The sequence below is a fragment of the Nansenia antarctica genome (assembly GCF_963989245.1).
Source record: "Nansenia antarctica genome assembly, chromosome: 4".
Taxonomy (NCBI): domain Eukaryota; kingdom Metazoa; phylum Chordata; class Actinopteri; order Argentiniformes; family Microstomatidae; genus Nansenia; species Nansenia antarctica.
In genome coordinates this window covers 16,688,059-16,701,691 of record NC_137689.1, presented here as the reverse complement: position 1 = coordinate 16,701,691, position 13,633 = coordinate 16,688,059, and the positions used below count along the sequence as shown (strand labels likewise).

Below are 13,633 nucleotides of genomic sequence, written 5' to 3'. Positions count from 1 at the left end.
ATTAGCCATGTTTACAACAGAAGCATAGGCCAAATACAATAATTAGAGGTATCAACGAAATGAGCTGTGACCAAGCCATCTTAGTCCAGAGACAGTAGGGTAGAAGCACAAGGGTGAAGCAGTCTGACTCCAAAAAGTGGTAGAAATAGTGCAAGCTAAAATATGAATGGATGTTCCTATTGGAACACTTCTGGATTTCATTTGGGCTCAGCAGAATATCCTTTTCCTGTGATAAAAAGTCACAGTGTGTCTATCAGTCCTACTCTTGAGCAAAAGAAAATCAAATATACACTCTTCACTTTTACCTCGGAGAGGCTCTGAGCATTTTCTAAAAACTGTTCATGTGAGAATCTATACATACTATAGTGGGACGGGCAGTGTGTTTCTGAGAGGAAAAAAATGATTGTCTGTACACCAAACATACTGTATGGTAAAATGTGAGGACAATGGCTTCACATAATTAAAATAAATGTTTCAAATGACGTAGCTTAATTCACAGACATTGCACAACTGCTATTAAAGCGGTTCTGCAGATACATCAATGTGGAAATAAAGGCATCATCAGAAACAAAAGGCCATGCTTCACTTACAAAGTACATCCATTTATCCTATCTCAACCACAAGTTAATGGTCATGATGTGTCCTTCTATGGTCATGGTTGCACTGAGTGCTATAAATGCATGTACAGTTTAAGTGAAGTGCAACCAAAACATTTCCAATCTGCTTTTCTAACCCATTACAGAAGTCAAAGGGCATTCATTATTCTTGCAAATCAGCCCTATGATCACTGGGAGGTGGTATAGACGACAGTGGGGAGTGTAACTTCCGCACAGAAGTCCTTTAGGGTCAAATAAATCTCCCTTAGCGACCCGATTTTGTTCTTTGGATTAACCAGGTCTTTCAAAAGAATTATTCTACAAAGTACAATTAAGTGTGCATTAAAGATCCCATATTATACTAATTTTTGGGCAAGTTATATAGGTCTCTGGGGTCCCCAAAATATGTCTGAAGTTTACCACTCAGATTAAGCATTCTAGCATACCTCTATCCCCCTCCTGTTCAGTCCTGTTCTGTTCTCAACAGGCTGTTTCTGTAGCTTTAAATGCAGATGAGCTGCTGCTCCCCGTGCCGGAACTGGTTGTAGCTTTCCAGCCATGCCTCCTTGATACCATGGATACCATGAGAAACTCATTACACAGAACATTTTACTTGTGACATACCAAAAGCTTTCAAATACAGTCTAAGGTCCCGTTGCAAACACACTGAGGGCTGTTGACAGTATTCATATTCATACTGGAACTGCAACGGCGCTGCAGTAGCATCACTAATACTAGTAACTCTGTGTATCTGCGGATCAGAATGGTCGTATTAGCCTGGGCTTCACTTTGCACACACTTCCCAGCTACTACAGCTTTATGGTCTGAGAATGTTAGCTGCTGGGTGCTAATCAAAGTAACAGAACGTTGACAAGCAAAGGAATTCCTGCAGTTTGACAATTTCCTTTTTCACCATTTTCAGGTGTATCGTTAAACTAATAACGTAAACGTTATTGTTGATCCTGCAACCATGGGCGGAGATACTCAGATGGAGGGGCGATATCATTTTAATGAGACCCCACTTCTACGTAGGATGGGGTGGCAAATCTGAATGAATTGCATGTTTTCTGAAATAGGTAGCCCACAAAAAAATGGCTGGGTTGTTTTAATTTCACAGTTTGTGTGTACTCACTGAAAAAGTTTTTCATAATATGGGACCTTTAAAACAGGAGGAAGGAGTGTCAAGCTGCAACTCTTCAAATCCTGTCAACATGGTTAAAACTATCATGTACTTCAATAGACAGTAATAACATCAACAATGATAACAACAATAACCATGTATTTCATCTCCTTTTGAGGATGTTCGTGGAAGTGAATATAGGTACCTGCATGTTGCATCCTTAAAATTGTCTGTGTCTCTAGGGGTCTTCTTCAGACTTCTATATTCTTCTTCAGAAGTAGAGATAGTACAAAACATGAAAGACAAGGAAGAGGAACAGCCCTCTCTTTTCAGACATTCTTACATTTCCCAAACATTCTCTATCTTGCCACTATCCTCACTCTACCCTCCTCCAGTCCCATATCTCTCTATCAGGCCTCCTTCCTCTCGTCCCTCATCTAACGCCCCCTGGTGCTCAGGCGAAGAAGATCACAAAGATAATGAAGAAAACTATGAGGATGAGGAAGATTTTGATTAGCAGCCAGCGGTGGGATGAGACGGACTGAAAGTACTTGAGAATCTCTCCGTGGGCGAGGTCTACGTTGAGCTGGGTGTCCTCCACATGGGCGTCAATTCTGCAGGAGAGAGGAGGTCAATGAGTCAAGGGTTCTATTAGCCTGCTGGCCAACAAAGATGATCAACAGAACAACAGACTGTCTACCAGTAGCACTGATCATCTTAACAGACCAGTATCATTGATTATCTCAACAGACCAGTATCATTGATTATCTTAACAGACCAGTATCATTGATCATCTTAACAGACCAGTATCATTGATCATCTTAACAGACCAGTAGCATTGATCATCTTAACAGACCAGTAGCATTGATCATCTTAACAGACCAGTAGCATTGATCATCTTAACAGACCAGTATCATTGATCATCTTAACAGACCAGTATCATTGATCATCTTAACAGACCAGTAGCACTGATCTTCTCCACAGACCGTTTCCCAGCATTGATCATCTTCTGCCTGTTTCCCCTGCACAATGCTAGTCTCTCTCTTCTTCCTCATCTCTCCTCCTCCCCCCAGTCTCAGCTCTGCACCCCCAGTCTCACCTCTCATCTCTCCTCATCCCCCCAGTCTCACCTCTGCACCCCCAGTCTCACTTCTCATCTCTCCTCATCCCCCCAGTCTCACCTCTCATCTCTCCTCATCCCCCCAGTCTCACCTCTTCACCCCCAGTCTCACCTCTCATCTCTCCTCATCCCCCCAGTCTCACTTCTCATCTCTCCTCATCCCCCCAGTCTCACCTCTCATCTCTCCTCATCCCCCCAGTCTCACCTCTCATCTCTCCTCATCCCCCCAGTCTCACCTCTGCACCGTCTCCTCCTGCTCCTTCACCATGTGGGCCAGCTGCTGGAAAATGGAGCCCAGCTCCACGATGGTGGTCTCAATGTTCTGCATAGTGTTTGAACGGCTCTGGATGTACGAGTCCTATAAAAACAGACAAACAAACAAACAGATTGACAGACACCCCACAAGAGTTATTTAGTATAAAGCAGTATGAAAAGGTTATACAGATTTCATGCCATTAAATTTGGAATTTAATTAAGTGTGCTTTAAATTTGAGCGCTATTGTCAGCATTATCATTTCCATCAACATGATTGGAGGCAATACCTGTTCATTGATGAGCTGTAGTTGTTGGCTGGCCCGGAAGTCCATGTCTATAGAGACATCAGCCGTCCTTTTAGAGTCGTCTTGCATTAACACTGAATTACTTCCTATGAGAATGTGTGTAAGAGAGAAGAGAAGAACATGTTTAATGTGACACACAGTATAACAATGCTAAAATCCAATAGAGACACAGAGAATACTATAGGGAGTTATTCCTTAAAGTGGGATTGGTCATAAACATTCAATGTTTTTATCTGTATCTACGAGAAAGGGAAGGGGGCGACCAGCGCAACATACAAACGTCTCACCATGCTTGGCTCTTAATGTTATTACCAAAGTGAGACGTTTAACAAATGCATTATATGATCATCCTATTATTCTGTCTTGTATTCATTTACAAAAAAATAAATTGTCTCTCTCAGACGGGAGCCGGCTCCCATCGTTCACTTAAAGGAGCAGCTCATAGAGCCGACTCGTTCCTGACCGACCGATCACTAAATCAGAAACTGTGTAAATAAAAAAGTTTTATATATCGAAAGATTCTGTTTTACATTGGAATATAATAACGGTGGGGGCGACTACAGAATAGCGATCACTTTTCTGTATAGTAAATGAAACGACTAGTTAGTGAAATCAATTAGTTATGTTGCAAACAAAATGGGCATTTTTATCTTGTGGCCATTCACAATAAGAATCGATAAGAAGAAACATAATAGCTGACGCACAGACATAATAGACAGAATAATAACAAGTAACTTCAGATGGAATCTGTATCTCTTTCCATCGCATTATTTGTGGTTCCCCGAAAAACGTATTTGTATTCTGGTACATGCCTAATAGAGATGTCATTTTGGTGAATAAAAAGGGAACTATGAAGCTCATAACAATTTATCTTACCAAAGTTGTTTGCATGTAATGGCGAGGATGCCGGGTCTTGTGAGAACTGCTCTCTTCTACTCTTCTGTTCTTTCAAATTCTGCGAAAAGAGAGGTAGAAGTATGTGCATTGGACTTGGTTTCAACACTAGGTGTCGCGACCATTTTACAGAACGACTAGACCATTTGCAATGATTTCCTATTGTTGAAAACGTTTACCTCTGTTTGGTCTAATTACCAACCCTTGATAATTCTACCCAGTAAAGCCACAGTAAATAAAGAAATGCCTCTGCCAGCCTTACCTCTGTCCTGACCTCGAGTACGGACTTGAAGTCATTTGACATCGATGCCAGTTTTGACTAGAAAAAGGGAAAAAATACTATTGAACTCTATAATATACAAAGAAAGTTTACCATTGCTAATTTTCTTTGTCTGAAAGCAGAAATCATACCTGGAGTGAGACCACGATACTGTTGGAATGTGTCTGCATGTGTCGGCCATTCTGCCTCTCTCTAGAGCGCACTAGCCCCTGCAGCTGTGCTATCTGTTTATTGAGGCTGTTAATGTCCTGGATAGACAAAAAACAGACAGAGTTTGCATTCAATATCAGTGTAATATTGCAAGAGCCAGGAATTCAACAACGTAAAATGACAACATAGCATATCCATATTTTTCCCCACCTGTTTAACGATGTAGGTTAGCTCCTCAATCTCCACAGCTTTATCATCAAACAGGGATTTCCTTTTGGCAACTAGACATGGAAAAATCAGTCAGCAACACAACATTGTGGATAGAAATTACATTTGAAGAAATCACAAATGATGCTTCCTTACGTATTGTGAGCTTTTCCAATTTGGCAAATGTGTTACTCAAGTCTTTCCCAATTCTCCTGTAAAGAGAAGTAATAGACAAAATCTGAGTTTCCAGCTATGAGTAACATGATAAGGAGCGAAAACTAAATATAATGTTACTAACTTTGCCATGAGAGTGAAATCACTGCGTTGTCTGATTGCACTGAGGGCTGGTTTATTGATCTGGACCCCATTCTAAGGAAAACAGAGAAAAGAAGGAACATTAGACCGAATCCACATTAATCATTGACATTTCATTTAAGCTACTACAGTACTACTCATGTCAAATAAATACATTAGGATTGGCGTAGGAGAGAGGAGATGCTAGCTCAGAACTCAACAGTAAGCCCACTCTCTCTCTGTTGCTGGTCTCGCTTGTCTCACCTGTCGACCCTGAAGAGACCTGCAAACTGACTGGAACTCATTAGTGCGATCCCTGCCCGACATGTTGCTGATGTCCACCAGTGGGGCAGGTGGGGGTAAGCTAGGGGCTAGCAGTAGCAGTGGGTCCTGTGGATGGATCAGTGGTGACTGGGTCTGGGAGGGCCCGAGGTAGACACCTTCCTGGCTGCTCCTACCACCGTGGCGACGACGTGTGTTCATGGATGCTGAGAATCATCACCTTTTGAGAGAATGTAGAGGCCGACTTGAGACATCTTTGCTTCCAGACTACGATGCAAACACACTTTAAGATAGTAAGCCTAATTTGTTTATTAAAGTGTTATTCTAATCATCACTTAAATCAGAATATTCTATACATAAGAGCTTCTAAAAGATGGCTGAAAAACTATTCAGTGTGAGTGTAGAAACAAAATTAGCCTATTTCATGAATGAATTCAGTGTTTTGGTCAAAACCACTCTACCTTAGTCAAGTTTTTGTGATCAGTAATAGTAAGGAATAAATACAATATTTAGAACACGGATGTAGACTCTGTGTAACTTCCCCTGTAGATCCATCCTTGTTTACACGCCATGACAGCAGTGATTATTCCTACAGCTGATTGGCCAAGAGAGGAAGACTACTGAATTCATTCTGAAACTGGAACCTAAACAAAGTAGCTAAGCTTTTGACATCACATCACTAAGTTAGCCTCGAAGATGTTGTTAATGACTTTCTAGTCTGCTAGCCTAGCAGCATAGCTGATTATCAAATAACGGAGTGTTTGTAACGTTACAAAATGAATTATTCGCACCATAAACTGCTGGCCCTGTGTGTGGTGTTCAGTTGTGCACAGGCTTTCCTGCTCAACTGACACATACAACTGGATAATACATAATACATCACAATCATTCCCACGGTATACTTTCAACCAAATTATAACAATGTTTAGGTTCAGTGTCAATTGTCAATTACCGGTAATAAAGACTTATTTCTTCGGCTTCTTCAGCGGTCCCTACTTGATCACTTCTTTATGGAAGCATCCGGGTCCTCTCTGACAACACTGACGTCAGCGCCACGTCGACGTCCAATTTAGGTCACGAGGTTGTACGAAAGCCCAGGTGGGCCATACTACTGACGCGTCACCAAAATCAAAGTGACTACATAGAAAGATGCTCTTCGTTAAAAATACATCAATATTCCTCAGTCTGAACATAATTGTTTATATGTATAGTTTACAGTCACAGATAAAAGAGTCTACTGTCTAAGACTTGTGTAAACATAATATATATATTAAAAAAAGCATAATGGAAGACCGTTTTCTTATCCATTCTTTATTTCAGAGGTTTTCTTGGATAACCCAGACAGGTTGACAGATTGAAAGAAATTGTCTGGATTTCCCCCCAGCATCGGATGATGAAGCACTCAATTCCCCAGTTTGCGTACATAATGACCAAGGTGCCCATCTCAACTACAAATACATATCACGTAGATATAGTAACCACTGTTAAATTCAAAACACGTTATTTTTTGTAATGCCTGAACATACAATTAATCAAAATTGTTTAATCAGTATAGGAACATTGGTGAATAAACAAGCAATTGTCCTCAGCAAGAGGCATAGCAAGCAGTACTTATTATAGAACGACTTAACAACTGGACCCACGTTTATCATCTCATACTCTATTAATGATAAATACTCTTAATTAATTAATTGCTAAACAGTTTGTAACTAGTATGGACAAGGGCACAACTTCCCTTTTTTAAATTTGTAGTGCATACTTTTGTACTACAAGGAAAGAAATGGAAAAGAACAGTAATTACACTTAATATTCAGTGATGCCTTTTGAGTTACAACAGGTGAGTAGAAGCATATTTTTACTATTTATCATTACAATGAGTGGAATGTTATGGACACCATGTGTAATTTCTGTATGAATCGTATGTACATTATGTATGTGGAGGTCAACTCAAATTTTCTAAATGTTAAATTTATTTTCAACAGCCGCTGTGTTTGTGTGCAATCACAAGGTATTGATCTTAATGATCAATATGAAACTACGGCTTTCAGACAGTGTCCCTTTTGCATTTCAAATCCTGTCCAAAGTCTTTCATGCTGTATGACATGCCCATTTATCTAAAGACCGCCAATTAAGGGGGGCACTTCAAACATCTAGGGCCACAGACTTAAGCCTAGTCCAGGACTAAATCATACTTTCAATGTAAAATCTCCATTGAAGATGGAGCTTTTTAGTCTAGGATTAGGCTTAAGCCTAGTATATCAACCCTTCAACAGATACATTTGTGTAAAAAAAATACTACTAATAATAAAAGAACATGGTGGGGTCATCTCTTAAAATCAAGCTTTAAATGAAAGCAAAAAAATAAATCCTGCTGATTTGTAAAAGTTGTGTTACAAATCTCAGTGAAATTAAATGAGAAAGTTGATTGAAGCCAGGAAAAGATCACTGTACCAGCTATTAAGGGTGAAGACCTAAACCGCTATTGCTCAGTCTTTTGTCTTCTCATACAAGAACAAAAGGCTGCTATGGAATGGAGTATCAATTACAGTTCAGAAGAGTTATTGTGAAAGTGAACCACAATTGATCAAATATCTTGCTGGTGATGTTCTTTTCTGTAGGACAGACTTTGAGTTTTGAACCCAAGGTTTGTCATCTTAACATTTATTCACTAAACAGAATTCTTGTCCCAAGCAGCTGTTGCGACAAAGGTCAAGAGACCCAATTCGATCAACAGTTCCGGAACCCCAAACGGATCAGAACAGCCTGATCATGCTCTCCCTGGATTTGCCAACTCCAACCCATTTCACTGCAAAACAAACACAGACATTATCATCAACTCATCAAACTATGGACTGTTTTAGTACAACTCATACACTATCAGCACCATAAACTGTGTCTTGACTAACCTGGCAACTCCAGGAAGTCCTCAATGAAGCGAATGTAGCTTTGTGCATGAGGGGGCAGCTCCTCAAATATCCTGATCCCCTCAGTGCTGCAGCACCAGCCAGGTAACGTCTCATACTGCACGGCCACTCGCGACAGCACGTCCATATTAGCTGAAGAGAGACGGACAGCGAATGAGATCGGACACAAAGAGAGGGAGTGCAAATATAAAAGAGAGACTTGACCCAGACTATGGGTAAGTGAAAGGAACATGTGTTTAAGATAGAAGGGGTAGTGTCTTACCAGGGAAGTTGGAAAGGGGCTGATCATCAACAGTGTAGGATATACCCACTTTGATCTCTGGTAGTGTATCCAGGATATCAAGCTTGGTCAAAGCGATGCTGAAAGAGAGTACCAGTCTTGTCAAATATGAGTCTTGTCAAACATGGTTATGAAACATAGTTAGATGTGTGGACAGCAACGGAAAGTGGCAGAGGCGTATACAAGAGATAACACCATGTTTCAATAATTATAGCCAGAATAGTAGTAATCATGTCACAGCACCAAGGGGAGAACAGAGACTGGCCCTTACGCAGTGAAGCCGTTAACCATATGGGCATATTTGACCAGAATCAGATCGAGCCAGCCACAGCGCCGTTTCCGTCCTGTTGTCACTCCTACCTCCCTCCCTCTGGACTGCAACAAGTTGCCAACATCCTGTATGGGAGGGTAGGAGCAGAGATTGACTGTCAACTGCATGCACGTACATAGTTATAGGACAGACACTCCATAAAAACAAACACTCACATTGTCCTGTTCTGTGGGGAAAGCCCCAACCCCAACGCGGGTAGTGTAGGCCTTGACGACACCATACACCCGCCCTACATAAGAAGGGGGTACGCCCAGGCCGGTGCACACTCCCCCAACGGTACAGTTAGACGATGTCACAAAGGGGTAGGTCCCTGGAAAAGGTGATTAAACAAATTAATTTACAAGCAACTCAACCATCCATTTCTCCTAAATGGCCATAACATCGTCAAGAAGTACAATCATTTTCACTGATAATCTACAGCCAAAACAACTTCCTCTCACCAAAGTCAATATCTAAGAGGGCTGCATTGGCTCCCTCTACCAGGATCTTCTTAGTGGGCCCAGTGAGCGCCTTGTGCATGAAGTAAACCCCATCAGTCACCAGGGGGCGCAATCTCTCTGCATATTCCTGGCGGGAAAGAGAGGGAATTAGTTGCCAAACAACCGCTGGGGCTCTTACTCATTACAACAGTCCTGACTGCAACAGAGCTAGTCAATTAAGGCTCACTTAAAGTTTTAGGCTAGTCAAAAAGATTGATACTATATGGCACTGTGCTCTTTTCACCTTCAATTGCTTCAGCTCACTATCAATGTCAACATTGAGGTTGGGGTACATAGTCAGGAAATGCTCTGCCAAAAGACGGAACCTGTGTAAAAGAAAAAAAGGTCAGGAACAAAATAATTAATTCTAAAGAAACAAAACAGGGGGACTAGCTTTACATTAGAATGACTGCAAGTGCATTCAATGAGTGCAAAAGCAGCTCGAGAGCTAGATAGTTGTTGTTTTTTGTCAGAGATTTTGGCTTGCATTTAAATCACAAGATACTGCTAATGGCAGCAAAGATAAAGAAGTCGTCACAAAGGGAAAACATTCATGTTCCTTTCTTGGCAAATGCAACAGTAAACTAAATACAAGGAGCGACCTCTCTAATCTCTACAATGTCATAAGTAAATACAGGTAGAACACACTGGGTACTGTGGTGACCCCCACGAAGTGACACACCACAACCACACACAGCTCAGCCGGATGGCCCAGGGGAGCAAACCACAGGCTCGTTAACTCAACGTGCCACACCTGTGCCCCCTCACAGGAGGCTAACATAAGGAGGAGTGGTGCTGTCACAAGGGGGGAGAGCTATGGACCGACAGCACGTGTCGACTGGGTGAGAGCCGGTCCCTGGCAGTACATTTCTGTGGCAAGAGGAATTAATGTGTTTTGTCTGTCACCTGACTGATCCCGGCCGCAGGGAGAGACGGAGAGAGAACCCGGCAGCCCTAGAGGGGAGCCTGTAGGCACCTCCGACCCACGGAGCCAACCTGTTGGCCTTCCTAACCTCCTACGGCGTGCCGAGGCCTTGACCTGGACTATATTGAGTGGAAACATTATTTTGAAAGCCTGAGTTGAACTCGTGTTGAGAGGTTCTTTTTGATTTAACACACCAGTGTGGCTGAACCACTCCCTGTCGTCGCTGTCTGCTGTCTGTTCCGACCTTGGTTGTGCTTATTATACCCGGTCCCACACGTGGTGGTCACCACAGTACACATTATGTCTTTACATATGAAAGCACATAAAACATCAGTTCCTAAACACATTCTGACACATTCATTCATTCATTTAAACAACCAAGATAATTTGGAGACTTACTTTTCTTCAAAAACTGTGAAATCAGACACAAGGTCACAGACTCTCAATCCGTTGCGAGCAGCTTTGGAGGAATAGGCAGGGCCGATGCCCTTTTTGGTGGTTCCCAAGCTGGAGAAGAATCAGAAAAAGTAGGTAGATTGTAGAGAGTTCAACACAAAACATTTACCCTTCCCTTGTGATAGTTCTAAAAGGCATGATTAAACCATCATGTCAATTGCTTATTTTATCACATTTTGATATGATGACACATACTTTGGCTCAACTTGAATTAGTTTCGCTACAGTCTGCAGCAAACTTGTATCAGTTGCAGCCATTCACCTCCCTGTACAGCAAAACCCACTCACTTCTTTCCTCCCTGTTGCGTCCTCTGTTGTTCCTGAATCCCATCAACAGCTTGGTGGAAGTTGAAAACTAAGAGTGAATGATGGAAGTAAAAGAAAGTAAATTCATCCACACTGAAACGTCTTTTAATTTCCAACGAATAGGAAATTAGTAATATGTGACACGTTCTAATGGTTCTAATGCTTTGCTCCTCATATCGGGATCCGATGTAATGATCAGACTTTTCTTTCGAAAAACGTGAACAGTACATTTCCACGTTGTTGAAAATCAATGACACATCGCTAGTCAACTAACACAGCTTGTTTTGTGAGCCTGCTAACAATGTAAAGTAGTGTTATAGTTAAGTAGGTAGTAGTGGGGATTACTCACAGAGTCCATTGCGCTGCAGTATTTTGGCTTGACTTGCGAGTTTGTGTTGTGATTCTCAACAACGTTGAAACATAGTTCCGTGTAGAACGTGTCATATGTTCTATAATCATAAAACATGTAACTCACCAATGTGTGCACGGTCAGAAATCTTTAACCTGTCCTCCCATCCTTGCAGTCCTGCAACAAGAGCACAAAAAACACAGTAAGTGTTATGATCATAAATGGGTCATTTTTGGTTTTGCTTAGGTCTTATTTTGGTTTTATTATATTTGCCCTATCTCAACATGAAATGACAAGAAAAAAGGGTGCAGGGCACAAATCCAAGATGACTGCTGTTTTACCTGATTTTTGGGTCTTTTTACTTGGTTGTGGTTGTGGTGTCTAACCCTATGTTTTGGGGGTCAAGCAATCTAAAAATAGTCATAAGCCATCATATGTTGAGTTAAGACATTTTTTCTCTCCAAATGTACCCTTTTTTATCTAAATTTTTAACCATGACCATAGACTATTTATTGGTAAATTATATATATATTTTTAAAAACAGCTAGACAACAGGTTAACATATGCTAATTAAGGCAAATGTTGTTATGTTGTTATGTTATGTTGGCAAAAAAGGTATTAACTCAAGATCTGAATATGATTTTTCAGGGAATTGGATTTGTGCCCAGCACACTTTTTTCTTGGACCCCAGGGTGAAAATGCTGTAATTTCATGTTGAGATAGGCTAGGTCAAACAGAATACAAGAAAACTGAGACCTAATAAATAACAAAATAAGTGATTTTGACCTCTGTATAGTCCACTCCAAATGTAATTTACCCATCACCCCATTGTCTTTACTAAAGTTCCTTACCTTTGCCTTTTTGCATGTTCTTTGCAGCCTCCTCAAAGAGTCCTGGCATGTGAATCACAACTCCGTTCCCTGCCAGGAACGATTTGCATTAAATGGGAGCAATTGGAAGAGAGAAATGCATCTGACAAAGCATCTTGGTTAGGGGTTCAATTGTACAGGAAAGAAACTGTTAGGCCAAATAAGTCCACATACCAATGAAGGAGACAGCCTTCTTGTTGAGCACTCCACTGGGCAGCAGGTGGAAGTCATACTCCACAGAGTCCACCACCACTGTGTGGCCGGCATTGTTGCCACCCTAGAAGGACAACACATCACATTCACATCACACTCACATCACGAGGGGGGCGCAGGAAGCACGAGCACCATATCCATTCTGCTAGCTTATTAAACAAACTGATAAGAGCCTTCGTTGATCACATAGGCCTACAGTTAAAGCAAACAACACGGACGCCATTTGTTTGTATGCTAGGTGTTTCATTGTCCTTCTAATAAAAGACCACCATCACCTGACTGGGACCACTGACACGCGCATGGTGCTCGTAGCTAATGAACTGTAAGCAGCCACACAACACAAATAGCACACATGGATCTTGAACATTGTGTACAGTTACAGTTAGTATAGTATCACAATGTCAAAACATGGTTTTGGACGTTCGCTATTGTATGTTGTCTCAACCAAAACGGCGGAGATATCATCTAGCCAGCCTAAATCGTATTGTTACCTAACCCATGATGGGGTCGTACGGTGCTGGAAAGAGTGGAACGCAATAATAGCTTAGCTAGCTACTTAGCCAGGAAATAATAGCATGGTAATAGCCACGGCACGAGCCATTACGATTGCAGAAATGCACGTTAATGTTGCATAAGTTTCTTATCTAGCTAACCCAATGTGTTTGAGTTAGTTGGATTGGATTATACTCCCTTTCGCTTGTTTTGTCGAGTTAACATGTCTGGCTCACATTTTGCTTGTGGCTAGGTACGTACCTGGCACCTGCAGACAATGTCCGCGTCCATAGCTAGCAGATCGACCACCTTCCCCTTGCCCTCGTCGCCCCACTGCGCCCCGAGCACCACGGTCACTTTGTTCCGAGGCTCCTTGGGCGTCCGCAGGGACTCGACCGCACTACACTCCCGCGATCGCTTGATAGCGGGCTCCTCGCCGTTTAAGGAGGCCATTTCCCGGCCATTAGACATTGTGCTGTCCGCTGCCATGCTGCTACGCTGCTACTG

The 13,633-nt window shown here is 41.8% G+C and overlaps 2 protein-coding genes across 3 annotated transcripts; both read right to left on the bottom strand.

The window, feature by feature from the left end:
• On the bottom strand, nucleotides 1-6,528 carry stx5al (syntaxin 5A, like). 2 transcript variants are annotated; one of them, XR_013937413.1, is made up of 12 exons: nucleotides 6,456-6,528; nucleotides 5,486-5,723; nucleotides 5,226-5,296; nucleotides 5,084-5,139; nucleotides 4,931-5,001; nucleotides 4,702-4,818; nucleotides 4,553-4,609; nucleotides 4,273-4,351; nucleotides 3,379-3,482; nucleotides 3,073-3,194; nucleotides 1,043-2,330; nucleotides 1-226 (listed from the first exon to the last, which is right to left on the bottom strand). XR_013937413.1 is itself a non-coding variant. In XM_080529812.1 (11 exons), the coding sequence occupies exons 2-11, from the start codon at nucleotides 5,702-5,704 to the stop codon at nucleotides 2,171-2,173; spliced, it is 1,056 nt and encodes a 351-aa protein (XP_080385938.1). In that variant the 5' UTR covers nucleotides 5,705-5,723; nucleotides 6,456-6,528; the 3' UTR covers nucleotides 1-2,170. The 2 variants fall into 2 exon arrangements, 1 of the variants encoding a protein (XP_080385938.1); XM_080529812.1 differs by having other exon boundaries at nucleotides 1-2,330.
• A 285-nt stretch (nucleotides 6,529-6,813) lies between these two features.
• Nucleotides 6,814-13,633, bottom strand: adssl (adenylosuccinate synthase, like). Its single transcript, XM_080529800.1, has 13 exons — nucleotides 13,388-13,633; nucleotides 12,596-12,698; nucleotides 12,404-12,472; nucleotides 11,679-11,729; nucleotides 11,186-11,252; nucleotides 10,842-10,949; nucleotides 9,762-9,843; nucleotides 9,479-9,605; nucleotides 9,194-9,348; nucleotides 8,979-9,103; nucleotides 8,690-8,787; nucleotides 8,410-8,559; nucleotides 6,814-8,309 (listed from the first exon to the last, which is right to left on the bottom strand). The coding sequence occupies exons 1-13, from the start codon at nucleotides 13,613-13,615 to the stop codon at nucleotides 8,257-8,259; spliced, it is 1,416 nt and encodes a 471-aa protein (XP_080385926.1). The 5' UTR covers nucleotides 13,616-13,633; the 3' UTR covers nucleotides 6,814-8,256.